The sequence below is a fragment of the Ranitomeya imitator genome, chromosome 8, assembly GCF_032444005.1.
Source record: "Ranitomeya imitator isolate aRanImi1 chromosome 8, aRanImi1.pri, whole genome shotgun sequence".
Taxonomy (NCBI): domain Eukaryota; kingdom Metazoa; phylum Chordata; class Amphibia; order Anura; family Dendrobatidae; genus Ranitomeya; species Ranitomeya imitator.
Window position 1 is genome coordinate 3,757,635 of NC_091289.1, and position 18,396 is coordinate 3,776,030.

Consider the following 18,396-nt stretch of genomic DNA (forward strand, 5'->3'; position numbering starts at 1 on the left):
TAGGACGCTGCTCAGATTTTGGGTTGGGCGTGAGAATGTGATAACTTGCGCTTTCGTAGCACATACTGTGACCGGCGGCCACTCCCTCAGGATTTCCTCTGGGGTCCCCCATAACGTCAGCACAGGCAGAGGAAAAGGATGTGAGGACACTGCGTGAGGCTGGGATGTCACGGCGTCTCCCCTGCTATCTATAGTGTCATCTGTCAGTGACTTCGCACGCAGCCATTGACTGCACTATTAATCTAAAAAAGCCCAGAGCCTGGAGCCGATGTCCAAAGCCCCCCATAAGAACCTGCCGTGTGTGGGGGATTCATAATACCGGAGCTTTGGGGCTGAGATGGAGAACGTGCGGCGCCGGTCACTGGAGACTGACGGCGCGGCAGATTCTCAGGGGACGGCCTCCTCGTGTGGACGGACACAGGGACCACAAGGATTAGATTTATATCCAGGTTTAGGGAGATGGAAGGAGTCAGATGGTCACTGGGGTCCGAACTCTGCTGGTCCCTCACAATGTGCAGGATTTCCTGAGTGATGGCGGCGGCTGGGGTGGAATAAGGACAGCGATGTCCCCGGGCTCCATGGTCACTAATCTCGTCTATGCAGCATTATGGGGGCAATATATCTGTGCTATGGGGTATCCAGCAGCACCTTGCCCTCCGCTTTTCACCCGGGGTGAACACACTTCATTGATTAGATGAGTGCGGCCCCAACCATAGAACAGAAAGGAACAAGTGGACCCAGGCAAGATGGTCGACCTCAGTCTACATAACTGCAAAACATGCAGAAAAACACAGAAATGAGGACACCCTGAGCGCACCTAGGGTAGGATGGGGGACGCTGTGCCATTAGAAGGGATGCGACAACCCAAAGCAACACGTCTGATCACAGATGGCAGATGCTGGGGGGACAATGGGACCATTACACCTTACATTGTCGGCCATGGCAGAAAGGAAACTACATGATTCAGGACTACTACGACCCCCATCATGAGCCAGGAGGCTTGTGAGGAGGGCAAAGAAACGAGAAGACATCCAGGACCTCCTCTTATTATAACCCCCAGAACTTTCCAGACTATGACACCCAATATCCACCTGCCGCTTCAGGTGCGGGTAGCGTTCAGCTGGAGGCTCATGATGCCGTTCGATCTTCTCTCCAGATCCGGAGCCAACAGATGTTTACCAGGATCTGGAATAACAGTGACACCAGAAGTCCAACTTACAAACACAGGGTTTATTGGGGGGGGAATGTCCAGCGCCCCGAATATCTCCTGCTGCCATGTAGAATAATCACAGTCTGGTCGGGGGCGAGAGGCTTCACAGCTCAGGAATATAGAACACAAACTAAAACATACATGTAATAAATAAATGAAGGCGTGAGCCCCCCGAACTGTACATACATGTGATTGTACCAGGGAACACCCGACAGCGGCAGTGCATCACACAGACGAGCGTCCCCCGAATAGTGCAGAGCAGCCCCTTACCAGGGACACGGGTCACTGACCACTCTACATGTGCTGGAGAACAGAAAGACCACTGAGATTGATGCCGGACCGTGAGGCCAGAAGACTGGGGACCAGAATGGATCCCCTCGATGGTGCCAGGTTGGCATCTATGCTACGTCTGGAGCCGAGTGCACTGGGCAGCTGTGGCCGTCACATCGTTAGTACTGAGCCGTGTCCCCCAGAAGAGGCCGGAGACTGAGCCTCCATGAAGGACAGTGCAGACACCGGTGAGGATTAAAGCCAAAGAGAGAAAGGTCCAGCAGCCCACAGAAGAACGAAGCCGCAGAACGTTACACCCCAGTAGTGTTGGCCCTGGCAGAGAGCGGGTTAATTGTCTCTTTTCACAGCTCAGTCAGTGTCTATGCACATACCACTCCGAAGTCTGCACCTCCCTGTCACTGTCCTCGCTCCCGGACCCAGGAGCACAGCAGAGGGTGCAAAGGTGGCAGAGGAGGGCGCAGCCTGGCAGGCGAGGGTGCTGGCGTCACACCTCACATAGGACGACCGGGAAATCCACATGGATACGCGGATGGTCTAACCTGATCGTGCCCTGTGTGGAAGAAAAAGGAGCAGTTACTGCCTCATGGCTAATAACAGAAAACAATAGATTGTAGTCTCCTGTCCTACAGTCACCTCCCCCAGCAATGGCTGATAACAGGGAGTAATAGATTGTAGGCTCCTGTCCTACAGTCTCCTCCCCCAGTAATGGCTGATAACATGGAGTAATAGATTGCAGTCTCCTCCCCCAGTAATGGCTGATAACAGGGAGTAATAGATTGTAGTCTCCTCCCCAGTAATGGCTGATAACAGGGAGTAATAGATTGTAGTCTCCTCCCCCAGTAATGGCTGATAACAGGGAGTAATAGATTGTAGGCTCCTGTCCTACAGTCACCTCCCCCAGTAATGGCTGATAACAGGAGTAATAGATTGTAGGCTCCTGTCCTACAGTCTCCTCCCCCAGTAATGGCTGATAACAGGGAGTAATAGATTGTAGGCTCCTGTCCTACAGTCACCTCCCCCAGTAATGGCTGATAACAGGAGTAATAGATTGTAGGCTCCTGTCCTACAGTCACCTCCCCAGTAATGGCTGATAACAGGAGTAATAGATTGTAGGCTCCTGTCCTACAGTCTCCTCCCCCAGTAATGGCTGATAACAGGGAGTAATAGATTGTAGGCTCCTGTCCTACAGTCTCCTCCCCCAGTAATGGCTGATAACAGGGAGTAATAGATTGTAGGCTCCTGTCCTACAGTCACCTCCCCCAGTAATGGCTGATAACAGGGAGTAATAGATTGTAGGCTCCTGTCCTACAGTCTCCTCCCCCAGTAATGGCTGATAACAGGGAGTAATAGATTGTAGGCTCCTGTCCTACAGTCACCTCCCCCAGTAATGGCTGATAACAGAGAGTAATAGATTACAGTCTCCTTCCCCAGTAATGGCTGATAACAGGGAGTAATAGACTGCAGTCTCCCCCCAGTAATGGCTAATAACAGGGAGTAATAGATTGTAGTCTCCCCCCAGTAATGGCTGATAACAGGGAGTAATAGATTGTAGTCTCCCCCCAGTAATGGCTGATAACAGGGAGTAATAGATTGTAGTCTCCTCCCCAGTAATGGCTGATAACAGGGAGTAATAGATTGTAGTCTCCCCCCAGTAATGGCTGATAACAGGGAGTAATAGATTGTAGTCTCCTCCCCAGTAATGGCTGATAACAGGGAGTAATAGATTGTAGTCTCCCCCCAGTAATGGCTAATAACAGGGAGTAATAGATTGTAGTCTCCTCCCCAGTAATGGCTGATAACAGGGAGTAATAGATTGTAGTCTCCCCCCAGTAATGGCTGATAACAGGGAGTAATAGATTGCAGTCTCCTCCCCAGTAATGGCTGATAACAGGGAGTAATAGATTGTAGTCTCCCCCCAGTAATGGCTGATAACAGGGAGTAATAGATTGTAGTCTCCTCCCCAGTAATGGCTGATAACAGGGAGTAATAGATTGTAGTCTCCTCCCCCAGTAATGGCTGATAACAGGGAGTAATAGATTGCAGTCTCCTCCCCAGTAATGGCTGATAACAGGGAGTAATAGATTGTAGTCTCCTCCCCCAGGAATGGCTGATAACAGGGAGTAATAGATTACAGTCTCCTCCCCCAGTAATGGCTGATAACAGGGAGTAATAGATTGTAGTCTTCTCCCCAGTAATGGCTGATAACAGGGAGTAATAGATTGTAGTCTCCTCCCCAGTAATGGCTGATAACAGGGAGTAATAGATTGTAGTCTCCTCCCCCAGTAATGGCTGATAACAGGGAGTAATAGATTGCAGTCTCCTCCCCAGTAATGGCTGATAACAGGGAGTAATAGATTGTAGTCTCCTCCCCAGTAATGGCTGATAACAGGGAGTAATAGATTGTAGTCTCCTCCCCCAGTAATGGCTGATAACAGGGAGTAATAGATTGTAGTCTCCTCCCAGTAATGGCTGATAACAGGGAGTAATAGACTGTAGTCTCCTCCCCAGTAATGGCTGATAACAGGGAGTAATAGATTGTAGTCTTCTCCCCCAGTAATGGCTGATAACAGGGAGTAATAGATTGCAGTCTTCTCCCCAGTAATGGCTGATAACAGGGAGTAATAGATTGTAGTCTCCTCCCCCAGTAATGGCTGATAACAGGGAGTAATAGATTGCAGTCTCCTCCCCAGTAATGGCTGATAACAGGGAGTAATAGATTGCAGTCTTCTCCCCAGTAATGGCTGATAACAGGGAGTAATAGATTGTAGTCTCCTCCCCCAGTAATGGCTGATAACAGGAGTAATAGATTGTAGTCTCCTCCCCAGTAATGGCTGATAACAGGGAGTAATAGATTGCAGTCTCCTCCCCAGTAATGGCTGATAACAGGGAGTAATAGATTGTAGTCTCCTCCCCAGTAATGGCTGATAACAGGGAGTAATAGATTGTAGTCTCCTCCCCCAGTAATGGCTGATAACAGGGAGTAATAGATTGCAGTCTCCTCCCCAGTAATGGCTGATAACAGGGAGTAATAGATTGTAGTCTCCTCCCCAGTAATGGCTGATAACAGGGAGTAATAGATTGTAGTCTCCTCCCCAGTAATGGCTGATAACAGGGAGTAATAGATTGTAGTCTCCTCCCCCAGTAATGGCTGATAACAGGGAGTAATAGATTGTAGTCTCCTCCCCCAGTAATGGCTGATAACAGGGAGTAATAGACTGTAGTCTCCTCCCCAGTAATGGCTGATAACAGGGAGTAATAGATTGTAGTCACCTCCCCCAGTAATGGCTGATACCAGGGAGTAATAGATTGTAGTCTTCTCCCCCAGTAATGGCTGATAACAGGGAGTAATAGATTGTAGTCTCCTCCCCAGTAATGGCTGATAACAGGGAGTAATAGATTGTAGTCTCCTCCCAGTAATGGCTGATAACAGGGAGTAATAGATTGCAGTCTCCTCCCCAGTAATGGCTGATAACAGGGAGTAATAGATTGTAGTCTCCTCCCCAGTAATGGCTGATAACAGGGAGTAATAGATTGCAGTCTTCTCCCCAGTAATGGCTGATAACAGGGAGTAATAGATTGTAGTCTCCTCCCCCAGTAATGGCTGATAACAGGGAGTAATAGATTGTAGTCTCCTCCCCAGTAATGGCTGATAACAGGGAGTAATAGATTGTAGTCTCCTCCCCCAGTAATGGCTGATAACAGGGAGTAATAGATTGCAGTCTCCTCCCCAGTAATGGCTGATAACAGGGAGTAATAGATTGTAGTCTCCTCCCCAGTAATGGCTGATAACAGGGAGTAATAGATTGTAGTCTCCTCCCCAGTAATGGCTGATAACAGGGAGTAATAGATTGTAGTCTTCTCCCCAGTAATGGCTGATAACAGGGAGTAATAGATTGTAGTCTCCTCCCCCAGTAATGGCTGATAACAGGGAGTAATAGATTGCAGTCTCCTCCCCAGTAATGGCTGATAACAGGGAGTAATAGATTGTAGTCTTCTCCCCAGTAATGGCTGATAACAGGGAGTAATAGATTGTAGTCTCCTCCCCAGTAATGGCTGATAACAGGGAGTAATAGATTGCAGTCTTCTCCCCAGTAATGGCTGATAACAGGGAGTAATAGATTGTAGTCTCCTCCCCCAGTAATGGCTGATAACAGGGAGTAATAGATTGCAGTCTCCTCCCCCAGTAATGGCTGATAACAGGGAGTAATAGATTGTAGTCTCCTCCCCCAGTAATGGCTGATAACAGGGAGTAATAGATTGTAGTCTCCTCCCCCAGTAATGGCTGATAACAGGGAGTAATAGATTGTAGTCTCCTCCCCAGTAATGGCTGATAACAGGGAGTAATAGATTGCAGTCTCCCCCCAGTAATGGCTGATAACAGGGAGTAATAGATTGCAGTCTCCCCCCAGTAATGGCTGATAACAGGGAGTAATAGATTGCAGTCTCCTCCTCCCAGTAATGGCTGATAACAGGGAGTAATAGATTGTAGTCTCCTCCGCAGTAATGGCTGATAACAGGGAGTAATAGATTGTAGTCTCCTCCCCCAGTAATGGCTGATAACAGGGAGTAATAGACTGTAGTCTCCTCCCAGTAATGGCTGATAACAGGGAGTAATAGATTGCAGTCTCCTCCCCAGTAATGGCTGATAACAGGGAGTAATAGATTGCAGTCTTCTCCCCAGTAATGGCTGATAACAGGGAGTAATAGACTGTAGTCTCCTCCCCAGTAATGGCTGATAACAGGGAGTAATAGATTGTAGTCTCCTCCCCCAGTAATGGCTGATAACAGGGAGTAATAGATTGCAGTCTTCTCCCCAGTAATGGCTGATAACAGGGAGTAATAGACTGTAGTCTCCTCCCAGTAATGGCTGATAACAGGGAGTAATAGATTGCAGTCTCCTCCCCAGTAATGGCTGATAACAGGGAGTAATAGATTGCAGTCTTCTCCCCAGTAATGGCTGATAACAGGGAGTAATAGACTGTAGTCTCCTCCCCAGTAATGGCTGATAACAGGGAGTAATAGACTGTAGTCTCCTCCCCAGTAATGGCTGATAACAGGGAGTAATAGATTGTAGTCTTCTCCCCAGTAATGGCTGATAACAGGGAGTAATAGATTGTAGTCTCCTCCCCCAGTAATGGCTGATAACAGGGAGTAATAGATTGCAGTCTCCTCCCCAGTAATGGCTGATAACAGGGAGTAATAGATTGTAGTCTTCTCCCCAGTAATGGCTGATAACAGGGAGTAATAGATTGTAGTCTCCTCCCCAGTAATGGCTGATAACAGGGAGTAATAGATTGCAGTCTTCTCCCCAGTAATGGCTGATAACAGGGAGTAATAGATTGTAGTCTCCTCCCCCAGTAATGGCTGATAACAGGGAGTAATAGATTGCAGTCTCCTCCCCCAGTAATGGCTGATAACAGGGAGTAATAGATTGTAGTCTCCTCCCCCAGTAATGGCTGATAACAGGGAGTAATAGATTGTAGTCTCCTCCCCCAGTAATGGCTGATAACAGGGAGTAATAGATTGTAGTCTCCTCCCCAGTAATGGCTGATAACAGGGAGTAATAGATTGCAGTCTCCCCCCAGTAATGGCTGATAACAGGGAGTAATAGATTGCAGTCTCCCCCCAGTAATGGCTGATAACAGGGAGTAATAGATTGCAGTCTCCTCCTCCCAGTAATGGCTGATAACAGGGAGTAATAGATTGTAGTCTCCTCCGCAGTAATGGCTGATAACAGGGAGTAATAGATTGTAGTCTCCTCCCCCAGTAATGGCTGATAACAGGGAGTAATAGATTGTAGTCTCCTCCCAGTAATGGCTGATAACAGGGAGTAATAGATTGCAGTCTCCTCCCCAGTAATGGCTGATAACAGGGAGTAATAGATTGCAGTCTTCTCCCCAGTAATGGCTGATAACAGGGAGTAATAGACTGTAGTCTCCTCCCCAGTAATGGCTGATAACAGGGAGTAATAGATTGCAGTCTCCTCCCCCAGTAATGGCTGATAACAGGGAGTAATAGATTGTAGTCTCCTCCCCAGTAATGGCTGATAACAGGGAGTAATAGATTGTAGTCTCCTCCCCAGTAATGGCTGATAACAGGGAGTAATAGATTGTAGTCTCCTCCCCAGTAATGGCTGATAACAGGGAGTAATAGATTGTAGTCTCCTCCCCCAGTAATGGCTGATAACAGGGAGTAATAGATTGTAGTCTCCTCCCCCAGTAATGGCTGATAACAGGGAGTAATAGATTGTAGTCTCCTCCCCCAGTAATGGCTGATAACAGGGAGTAATAGATTGCAGTCTTCTCCCCAGTAATGGCTGATAACAGGGAGTAATAGACTGTAGTCTCCTCCCAGTAATGGCTGATAACAGGGAGTAATAGATTGCAGTCTCCTCCCCAGTAATGGCTGATAACAGGGAGTAATAGATTGCAGTCTTCTCCCCAGTAATGGCTGATAACAGGGAGTAATAGATTGTAGTCTCCTCCCCCAGTAATGGCTGATAACAGGGAGTAATAGATTGCAGTCTTCTCCCCAGTAATGGCTGATAACAGGGAGTAATAGACTGTAGTCTCCTCCCAGTAATGGCTGATAACAGGGAGTAATAGATTGCAGTCTCCTCCCCAGTAATGGCTGATAACAGGGAGTAATAGATTGCAGTCTTCTCCCCAGTAATGGCTGATAACAGGGAGTAATAGATTGTAGTCTCCTCCCCAGTAATGGCTGATAACAGGGAGTAATAGATTGCAGTCTTCTCCCCAGTAATGGCTGATAACAGGGAGTAATAGATTGTGGTCTCCTCCCCCAGTAATGGCTGATAACAGGGAGTAATAGATTGTAGTCTCCTCCCCAGTAATGGCTGATAACAGGGAGTAATAGATTGTAGTCTCCTCCCCAGTAATGGCTGATAACAGGGAGTAATAGATTGCATTCTTCTGCAGATTTACCTGGGGCCGCAGGTTCTTGTGGACTCGCTTCAGTTTTGCCCGCTTCCGGCCGTTCTTGGTCACAATTGTTTCCTCGTAGAATTCGTGCGCCAGGTCACCGTCCTCATCAAAGTACATGGAGCTGTGGAAAAAAAAAGAAAGAAAAGAAAATTATTGTAATCAGATCCAAACACCGGCGCCAAAGAAGAACAATCTGAGGAAAACACTGCAAAGAATCGGAGGATTCACTTATGAAGGGGCTCCCCGATGCTCCGACACTTGGAGGGTCTTCTCCGGGCACTGCCCAGTCCTCACATGAATGCAGAGACCCTCACAGCGCCCCCCAGAGGCAGATCAGCCCAATGACGCCGCACATCTCACAGAGAGTTCAGCCATCCACTCTCATTACACCGGCGGCTCCTGCCAGCGCGGCGGCTCCTCGGGGGTCCAGCGACGTCTATCACAGTCCATTACATTATATAGTGCGGACCACCGGGAGCCGGCAGGACAAACGATAGGTGTGCAGGGTCCGGGGGCACCGGCTGTAAAGCTGTCCACAACACAAGGCAGCGGGGGCGAAGGGTGGAGTGGTGAGTCCTTACGGGGTGCTCAGCATTGGGGTGGGCTCATCCTTAGCTCGTGCTCCATTTCGGGGGGCTCCTGCTACGTGTCGTGGGGAGGCTCACGTTCTGTATCAGCTTGTGGTCAGTATCGGGGGGGCTCATGTTCAGTATCAGCTCATGGTCAGTATCGGGGGGCTCATGTTCAGTATCAGCTTGTGGTCAGTATCGGGGGGCTCATGTTCAGTATCAGCTTGTGGTCAGTATCGGGGGGCTCATGTTCAGTATCAGCTCATGGTCAGTATCGGGGGGCTCATGTTCAGTATCAGCTCGTGGTCAGTATCGGGGGGCTCATGTTCAGTATCAGCTCATGGTCAGTATCGGGGGGCTCATGTTCAGTATCAGCTCATGGTCAGTATCGGGGGGCTCATGTTCAGTATCAGCTTGTGGTCAGTATCGGGGGGCTCATGTTCAGTATCAGCTTGTGGTCAGTATCGGGGGGCTCATGTTCAGTATCGTCTCATGGTCAGTATTGGGGGGCTCATGTTCAGTATCAGCTCATGGTCAGTATCGGGGGGGCTCATGTTCAGTATCGGCTCATGGTCAGTATTGGGGGGCTCATGTTCAGTATCAGCTCGTGGTCAGTATTGGGGGGCTCATGTTCAGTATCGGCTCGTGGTCAGTATCGGGGGGCTCATGTTCAGTGTCAGCTCGGGGTCAGTATTGGGGGGCTCATGTTCGGTATCAGCTCGTGGTCAGTATTGGGGGGCTCATGTTCAGTATCAGCTCATGGTCAGTATCGGGGGGCTCATGTTCAGTATCAGCTTGTGGTCAGTATCGGGGGGCTCATGTTCAGTATCAGCTTGTGGTCAGTATCGGGGGGCTCATGTTCAGTATCAGCTTGTGGTCAGTATCGGGGGGCTCATGTTCAGTATCAGCTCATGGTCAGCATCGGGGGGCTCATGTTCAGTATCAGCTTGTGGTCAGTATCGGGGGGCTCATGTTCAGTATCAGCTTGTGGTCAGTATCGGGGGGCTCATGTTCAGTATCAGCTCATGGTCAGTATCGGGGGGCTCATGTTCAGTATCAGCTTGTGGTCAGTATCGGGGGGCTCATGTTCAGTATCAGCTTGTGGTCAGTATCGGGGGGCTCATGTTCAGTATCAGCTCATGGTCAGTATCGGGGGGCTCATGTTCAGTATCAGCTTGTGGTCAGTATCGGGGGGCTCATGTTCAGTATCAGCTCATGGTCAGTATCGGGGGGCTCATGTTCAGTATCAGCTCATGGTCAGTATCGGGGGGCTCATGTTCAGTATCAGCTTGTGGTCAGTATCGGGGGGCTCATGTTCAGTATCAGCTTGTGGTCAGTATCGGGGGGCTCATGTTCAGTATCGTCTCATGGTCAGTATTGGGGGGCTCATGTTCAGTATCAGCTCATGGTCAGTATCGGGGGGGCTCATGTTCAGTATCGGCTCATGGTCAGTATTGGGGGGCTCATGTTCAGTATCAGCTCGTGGTCAGTATTGGGGGGCTCATGTTCAGTATCGGCTCGTGGTCAGTATCGGGGGGCTCATGTTCAGTGTCAGCTCGGGGTCAGTATTGGGGGGCTCATGTTCGGTATCAGCTCGTGGTCAGTATTGGGGGGCTCATGTTCAGTGTCAGCTCGGGGTCAGTATTGGGGGGCTCATGTTCGGCATCAGCTCGTGGTCAGTATTGGGGGGCTCATGTTCATTATCGGCTCATGGTCAGTATTGGGGGGCTCATGTTCAGTATCGGCTCATGGTCAGTATCGGCTCATGGTCAGTATCGGGGGGCTCATGGTCAGTATCGGCTCGTGGTCAGTATCGGGGGGCTCATGTTCAGTATCGGCTCGTGGTCAGTATCGGGGGCTCATGTTCAGTATCGGCTCATGGTCAGTATTGGGGGGCTCATGTTCGGTATCAGCTCGTGGTCAGTATCGGGGGGCTCATGTTTGGTATCAGCTGGTGGTCAGTATCGGGGGCTCATGTTCAGTATCGTCTCATGGTCAGTATCGGGGGGCTCATGTTCAGTATCAGCTCGTGGTCAGGATCGGGGGGCTCATGTTCGGTATCAGCTGGTGGTCAGTATCGGGGGGCTCATGTTCAGTATCAGGGGGCTCATGTTCGGTATCAGCTGGTGGTCAGTATCGGGGGGCTCATGTTCAGTATCAGGGGGCTCATGTTTGGTATCAGCTCGTGGTCAGTATCGGGGGGGGGGGGGGCTCATGTTCAGTATCAGCTCGTGGTCAGTATCGGGGGGGCTCATGTTCAGTATCAGCTCGTGGTCAGTATCAGCTCGTGGTCAGTATCGGGGGGCTCATGTTCAGTATCAGCTCGTGGTCAGTATCGGGGGGCTCATGTTCAGTATCAGGGGGCTCATGTTCAGTATCAGCTCGTGGTCAGTATCGGGGGGCTCATGTTCAGTATCAGGGGGCTCATGTTCGGTATCAGCCCGTGGTCAGTATCGGGGGGCTCATGTTCAGTATCAGCTCGTGGTCAGTATCGGGGGGCTCATGTTCAGTATCAGGGGGCTCATGTTCGGTATCAGCCCGTGGTCAGTATCGGGGGGCTCATGTTCAGTATCAGGGGGCTCATGTTCGGTATCAGCCCGTGGTATCGGGGGGCTCATGTTCAGTATCAGCTCGTGGTCAGAATCAGGGGGCTCATGTTCGGTATCAGCCCGTGGTCAGTATCGGGGGGCTCATGTTCAGTATCGGGGGGCTCATGTTCAGTATCAGCTCATGTTCAGTATCAGGGGGCTCAAGTTCGGTATCAGCTCGTGGTCAGTATCGGGGGGCTCATATTCAGTATCGGCTCATGGTCAGTATCGGGGGGCTCATGTTCAGTATCGGCTCGTGGTCAGTATCGGGGGGCTCATGTTTGGCATCAGCTCGTGGTCAGTATCAGCTCATGTTCGGCATTGGGGGCTCATGTTCAGTATCAGCCCGTGGTCAGTATCGGGGGGCTCATGTTCAGTATCAGCTCGTGGTCAGTATCGGGGGGCTCATGTTTGGCATCAGCTCGTGGTCAGTATCAGCTCATGTTCGGCATTGGGGGCTCATGTTCAGTATCAGCCCGTGGTCAGTATCGGGGGGCTCATGTTCGGTATCAGCCCGTGGTCAGTATCGGGGGGCTCATGTTCGGTATCAGCCCGTGGTCAGTATCGGGGGGCTCATGTTCGGTATCAGCCCGTGGTCAGTATCGGGGGGCTCATGTTCAGTATCAGCTCATGTTCGGCATTGGGGGCTCATGTTCAGTATCAGCCCGTGGTCAGTATCGGGGGGCTCATGTTCGGTATCAGCCCGTGGTCAGTATCGGGGGGCTCATGTTCGGTATCAGCCCGTGGTCAGTATCGGGGGGCTCATGTTCAGTATCAGCTCATGTTCGGCATTGGGGGCTCATGTTCAGTATCAGCCCGTGGTCAGTATCGGGGGGGCTCAGGTTCGGTATCAGCTCGTGGTCAGTATCGGGGGGCTCAGGTTCAGTATCGAGGGGCTCATGTTCGGTATCAGCTCGTGGTCAGTATCGGGGGCTCATGTTCGGTATCAGCTCGTGGTCAGTATCGGGGGGGCTCATGTTCAGTATCAGCTCGTGGTCAGTATCGGGGGGGCTCATGTTCAGTATCAGCTCGTGGTCAGTATCGGGGGGCTCAGGTTCAGAATCGAGGGGCTCATGTTCGGTATCAGCTCGTGGTCAGTATCGGGGGGCTCATGTTCGGTATCAGCCTGTGGTCAGTATCGGGGGGCTCAGGTTCAGTATTGGGGGGCTCATGTTCGGTATCAGCCCGTGGTCAGTATCGGGGGGCTCAGGTTCAGTATTGGGGGGCTCATGTTTGGTATCAGCTCGTGGTCAGTATCGGGGGCTCATGTTCAGTATCAGCTCGTGGTCAGTATCGGGGGGCTCATGTTCAGTATCAGCTCGTGGTCAGTATCGGGGGGCTCATGTTCAGTATCGGGGGGCTGATGTTCAGTATCGGGGGGCTGATGTTCAGTATCGGGGGGCTCATGTTCAGTATCAGCCCGTGGTCAGTATTGGGGGCTCATGTTCGGCATTGGGGGGCTCATGTTGCCTGAGGAGGTGGTGATGGCGAACTCAGTCGAGGGGTTCAAGAGAGGCCTGGATGTCTTCCTGGAGCAGAACAATATTGTATCATACAATTATTAGGTTCTGTAGAAGGACGTAGATCTGGGGATTTATTATGATGGAATATAGGCTGAACTGGATGGACAAATGTCTTTTTTTGGCCTTACTAACTATGTTACTATGTTACTATGTTCGGTATCAGCCCGTGGTCAGGATCGGGGGGCTCAGGTTCAGTATCGGGGGGCTCATGTTCGGTATCAGCTCATGGTCAGTATCGGGGGGCTCATGTTCAGTATCAGCTGGTGGTCAGTATCGGGGGTCTCATGTTCGGTATCAGGGGCTCATGTTCGGTATCAGCTCATGTTCAGTATTGGGGGCTCATGTTCGGCATTGGGGGGCTCATGTTCGGTATCAGCCCGTGGTCAGGATCGGGGGCTCGTGTTCGGTATCAGGGGCTCATGTTCGGTATCAGCCCGTGGTCAGTATCGGGGGGCTCATGTTCGGTATCAGCCCGTGGTCAGTATCGGGGGGGCTCAGGTTCGGTATCAGCTCGTGGTCAGTATCGGGGGGCTCAGGTTCAGTATCGAGGGGCTCATGTTCGGTATCAGCTCGTGGTCAGTATCGGGGGCTCATGTTCGGTATCAGCTCGTGGTCAGTATCGGGGGGGCTCAGGTTCGGTATCAGCTCATGGTCAGTATCGGGGGGCTCATGTTCAGTATCAGCTCGTGGTCAGTATCGGGGGGCTCAGGTTCAGAATCGAGGGGCTCATGTTCGGTATCAGCTCGTGGTCAGTATCGGGGGGCTCATGTTCGGTATCAGCCCGTGGTCAGTATCGGGGGGCTCAGGTTCAGTATTGGGGGGCTCATGTTCGGTATCAGCCCGTGGTCAGTATCGGGGGGCTCAGGTTCAGTATTGGGGGGCTCATGTTCGGTATCAGCTCGTGGTCAGTATCGGGGGGCTCATGTTCGGTATCAGCTCATGTTCAGTATCGGGGGGCTCATGTTCAGTATCAGCCCGTGGTCAGTATTGGGGGCTCATGTTCGGCATTGGGGGGCTCATGTTCGGTATCAGCCCGTGGTCAGGATCGGGGGGCTCAGGTTCAGTATCGGGGGGGCTCATGTTCGGTATCAGCTCATGGTCAGTATCGGGGGGCTCATGTTCAGTATCAGCTGGTGGTCAGTATCGGGGGGCTCATGTTCAGTATCAGCTGGTGGTCAGTATCGGGGGTCTCATGTTCGGTATCAGGGGCTCATGTTCGGTATCAGCTCATGTTCAGTATTGGGGGCTCATGTTCGGCATTGGGGGGCTCATGTTCGGTATCAGCCCGTGGTCAGGATCGGGGGCTCGTGTTCGGTATCAGGGGCTCATGTTCGGTATCAGCCCGTGGTCAGTATCGGGGGGCTCATGTTCGGTATCAGCCCGTGGTCAGTATCGGGGGGGCTCAGGTTCGGTATCAGCTCGTGGTCAGTATCGGGGGGCTCAGGTTCAGTATCGAGGGGCTCATGTTCGGTATCAGCTCGTGGTCAGTATCGGGGGCTCATGTTCGGTATCAGCTCGTGGTCAGTATCGGGGGGGCTCAGGTTCGGTATCAGCTCATGGTCAGTATCGGGGGGCTCATGTTCAGTATCAGCTCGTGGTCAGTATCGGGGGGCTCAGGTTCAGAATCGAGGGGCTCATGTTCGGTATCAGCTCGTGGTCAGTATCGGGGGGCTCATGTTCGGTATCAGCCCGTGGTCAGTATCGGGGGGCTCAGGTTCAGTATTGGGGGGCTCATGTTCGGTATCAGCCCGTGGTCAGTATCGGGGGGCTCAGGTTCAGTATTGGGGGGCTCATGTTCGGTATCAGCTCGTGGTCAGTATCGGGGGGCTCATGTTCGGTATCAGCTCATGTTCAGTATCGGGGGGCTCATGTTCAGTATCAGCCCGTGGTCAGTATTGGGGGGCTCAGGTTCAGTATCGGGGGGGCTCATGTTCGGTATCAGCTCATGGTCAGTATCGGGGGGCTCATGTTCAGTATCAGCTGGTGGTCAGTATCGGGGGTCTCATGTTCGGTATCAGGGGCTCATGTTCGGTATCAGCTCATGTTCAGTATCGGGGGTCTCATGTTCAGTATTGGGGGCTCATGTTCGGCATTGGGGGGCTCATGTTCGGTATCAGCCCGTGGTCAGTATCGGGGGGCTCATGTTCGGTATCAGCCCGTGGTCAGTATCGGGGGGCTCATGTTCGGTATCAGCCCGTGGTCAGTATCGGGGGCTCATGTTCAGTATCGGGGGTCTCATGTTCAGTATTGGGGGCTCATGTTCGGCATTGGGGGGCTCAGGTTCGGTATCAGCCCGTGGTCAGTATCGGGGGTCTCATGTTCGGTATCAGCCCGTGGTCAGTATCGGGGGTCTCATGTTCAGTATTGGGGGCTCAGGTTCGGTATCAGCCCGTGGTCAGTATCGGGGGTCTCATGTTCGGTATCGGGGGTCTCATGTTCGGTATAAGCTCGTGGTCAGTATCGGGGGGCTCATGTTCGGTATTGGGGGGGCTCATGTTCAGTATCGGGGGGCTCATGTTCAGTATAAGCTCGTGGTCAGTATCGGGGGGCTCATGTTCGGTATCAGCTCGTGGTCAGTATCGGGGGGCTCATGTTCGGTATTGGGGGGGGGCTCATGTTCGGTATTGGGGGCTCATGTTCAGTATCAGCTCGTGGTCAGTATTGGGGGCTCATGTTCAGTATAAGCTCGTGGTCAGTATCGGGGGGCTCATGTTCGGTATCAGCTCGTGGTCAGTATCGGGGGGCTCATGTTCGGTATTGGGGGGGCTCATGTTCGGTATTGGGGGCTCATGTTCAGTATCAGCTCGTGGTCAGTATTGGGGGCTCATGTTCAGTATAAGCTCGTGGTCAGTATCGGGGGGCTCATGTTCGGTATCAGCTCGTGGTCAGTATCGGGGGGCTCATGTTCGGTATTGGGGGGGGGCTCATGTTCGGTATTGGGGGCTCATGTTCAGTATAAGCTCGTGGTCAGTATCGGGGGGCTCATGTTCAGTATAAGCTCGTGGTCAGTATCGGGGGGCTCATGTTCAGTATAAGCTCGTGGTCAGTATCGGGGGGCTCATGTTCGGTATCGGGGGCTCATGTTTGGTATCAGCTCGTGGTCAGTATCGGGGGGCTCATGTTCGGTATTGGGGGGGGGGCTCAGGTTCGGTATCGGGGGCTCATGTTTGGTATCAGCTCGTGGTCAGTATCGGGGGGGGGGGCTCATGTTCAGTATCGGGGGCTCAGGTTCGGCATTGGGGTCGCCTCCCTCCCGCAGGCCCGTCGCTCACCCGCGCCGGGTGAAGATGAATGGGGTGGCTTTGCGGATCCGGGCCACGCTCTGCTCGCTGTTGCTCCCGGGGCTCTCGGTTCCCTGTGACGAGAAAGGCCATAGACCGCGGGCTCTGGATCCGCTGCCGCCCATGACAGCTCGTGCAGGCTGACTCGCACAGTGCGGTGAACACCGGGCACCCTGAGGACTGACCTCCGGTGCCCGCTGCCTCCTGTCACTCCGCTATCTCACTGCGTCACTTCCGGGAATGGACCGGCGCGTGCTGTCATCATCACAGCCAATCAGAATCAAGAACAGGGGCGTGACCAATTCTGACAGCGAGGCTTGGATGCACACGTGACTGTAGGTGACAATCAGGCGGCCGGTCACGTGACTCATGTCACTCCAACTCTCACAGGCTTCAAAACAGCACGTGACGGTGAGAAACGGTCAAGCAGGCTGCCAATCAGAATCCATCTTTCACGTGTCCAGTACAAAATAGAAAATGAAAGGAGTCATCTTATTCGTTATCATGGAAACTAGATTACTGGCTGCCCTCAGATTGTGGGTGATTGCCAGAGACTGGCATTGTGTCTGGTCTCAGGTCCCTGCAGTGCTGTGCACTGAGGAGTGTGAAGATGAGGGGTCACCATGCTCTACTATAGGGGGGCTTCCTACCCCGCAGGGGCCGATACATACAAGGCCGCACAGTGGTGTCTCCAGGCGACAGCGCACAGGTGTCACACAGGACAATGTCACAACCTCCCCCCCTCCCCCGCGGAGCCCTGTTATGTCCGGCCCAGAGACGCACCATTATCTCACTTCTTATGTATTTTCTGCCTTGAGACTTTTGTGGTAGACCACAAACATCCCATCAAGTGACATATGATTGCTGGGACCCCCGATCACGAGAGCTGGGGTCCAAGAGTCTCAAGCCGACTTATAGGGTACTAGATGGTGGCCCGATTCTAATGCCTTGGGTATTCTAGAATATGTATGTAGTGTATTTATGAAGATTTCAGAATAATACAATGAATACACAGGATTGGGCCGGCCGCGACCAATTAGCGAAGCGTGGTTCAAATCCCGAGCCAATTCGTGGCCGGCCGGGCGCGACCAATCAGTGAAGTCAGGGCGAGCTCCAGGTTTTTGAGGGCCCCGGGCGAAAGAGTATCACAGCCCACGTAGCATATAACACAGCCCACGTAGTATATAGCAGAGCCACGTAGCATATAACACAGCCCACATAGTATATAGCACAGCCACGTAGTATATAGCACAGCCACGTAGTATATAGCACAACCACGTAGTATATAGCACAGCCCAGGTAGTATATAACACAGCCCACATAGTATATAGCACAGCCACGTAGTATATAGCACAGCCACGTAGTATATAGCACAGCCCACATAGTATATAGCAAAGCCACGTAGTATATAGCACAACCACGTAGTATATAGCACAGCCACGTAGTATATAGCACAGCCCAGGTAGTATATAACACAGCCCACATAGTATATAGCACAGCCACATAGTATATAGCACAGCCACGTAGTATATAGCACAACCACGTAGTATATAGCACAGCCCAGGTAGTATATAACACAGGCCACGCAGTATATAACACAGGCCACGCAGTATATAACAGCCACATAGTATGCAGCACAGCGACGTAGTATTTAGCACAGGCCACGTAGTATATAGCACAGCCACGTAGCATATAGCACAGCCCAGGTAATATATTGCACAGCCATGTAGTATATAACACAGCCCACGCAGTATACAGCACAGGCCACACAGTATATAACAGCCACGTAGTATGCAGCACAGCGACGTGGCATTTAGCACAGCCCACATAGTATTTGGCACAGCCACGTAGTATATAGCACAGCCCACGTAGTATATAGCACAGCCCACATAGTATATTGCACAGCCACAAAGTATATAACACAGCCCACGTAGTATATAGCACAGCCACGTAGTATAAGGGCCACGTAGTATATAGCACAGCCACGTAG

The 18,396-nt window shown here is 51.7% G+C and overlaps 1 protein-coding gene across 1 annotated transcript; it reads right to left on the bottom strand.

Annotated features, from left to right (window-relative positions):
- Nucleotides 1–1,215: 1,215 nt before the first annotated feature.
- Nucleotides 1,216–16,656, bottom strand: TUSC2 (tumor suppressor 2, mitochondrial calcium regulator). Its single transcript, XM_069736050.1, has 3 exons — nt 16,398–16,656; nt 8,446–8,566; nt 1,216–2,051 (listed from the first exon to the last, which is right to left on the bottom strand). Exons 1-3 carry the CDS (start codon nt 16,529–16,531, stop codon nt 1,986–1,988), a joined length of 321 nt encoding a protein of 106 aa, XP_069592151.1. The 5' UTR covers nt 16,532–16,656; the 3' UTR covers nt 1,216–1,985.
- Between the last annotated feature and the right edge of the window lie 1,740 nt (nt 16,657–18,396).

Bases quoted from the DNA above. Each gene is read 5' to 3' on its own strand.
- TUSC2 (XM_069736050.1), bottom strand. From the start codon at position 16,531: ATGGGCGGCAGCGGATCCAGAGCCCGCGGTCTATGGCCTTTCTCGTCA. The intron at 8,567-16,397 runs GTGAGCGACGGG...TTTTTTCCACAG, and splicing joins TTCATCTTCACCCGGCGCGG to CTCCATGTACTTTGATGAGG. The intron at 2,052-8,445 runs GTAAATCTGCAG...TCTTCCACACAG, and splicing joins ACAAGAACCTGCGGCCCCAG to GGCACGATCAGGTTAGACCA.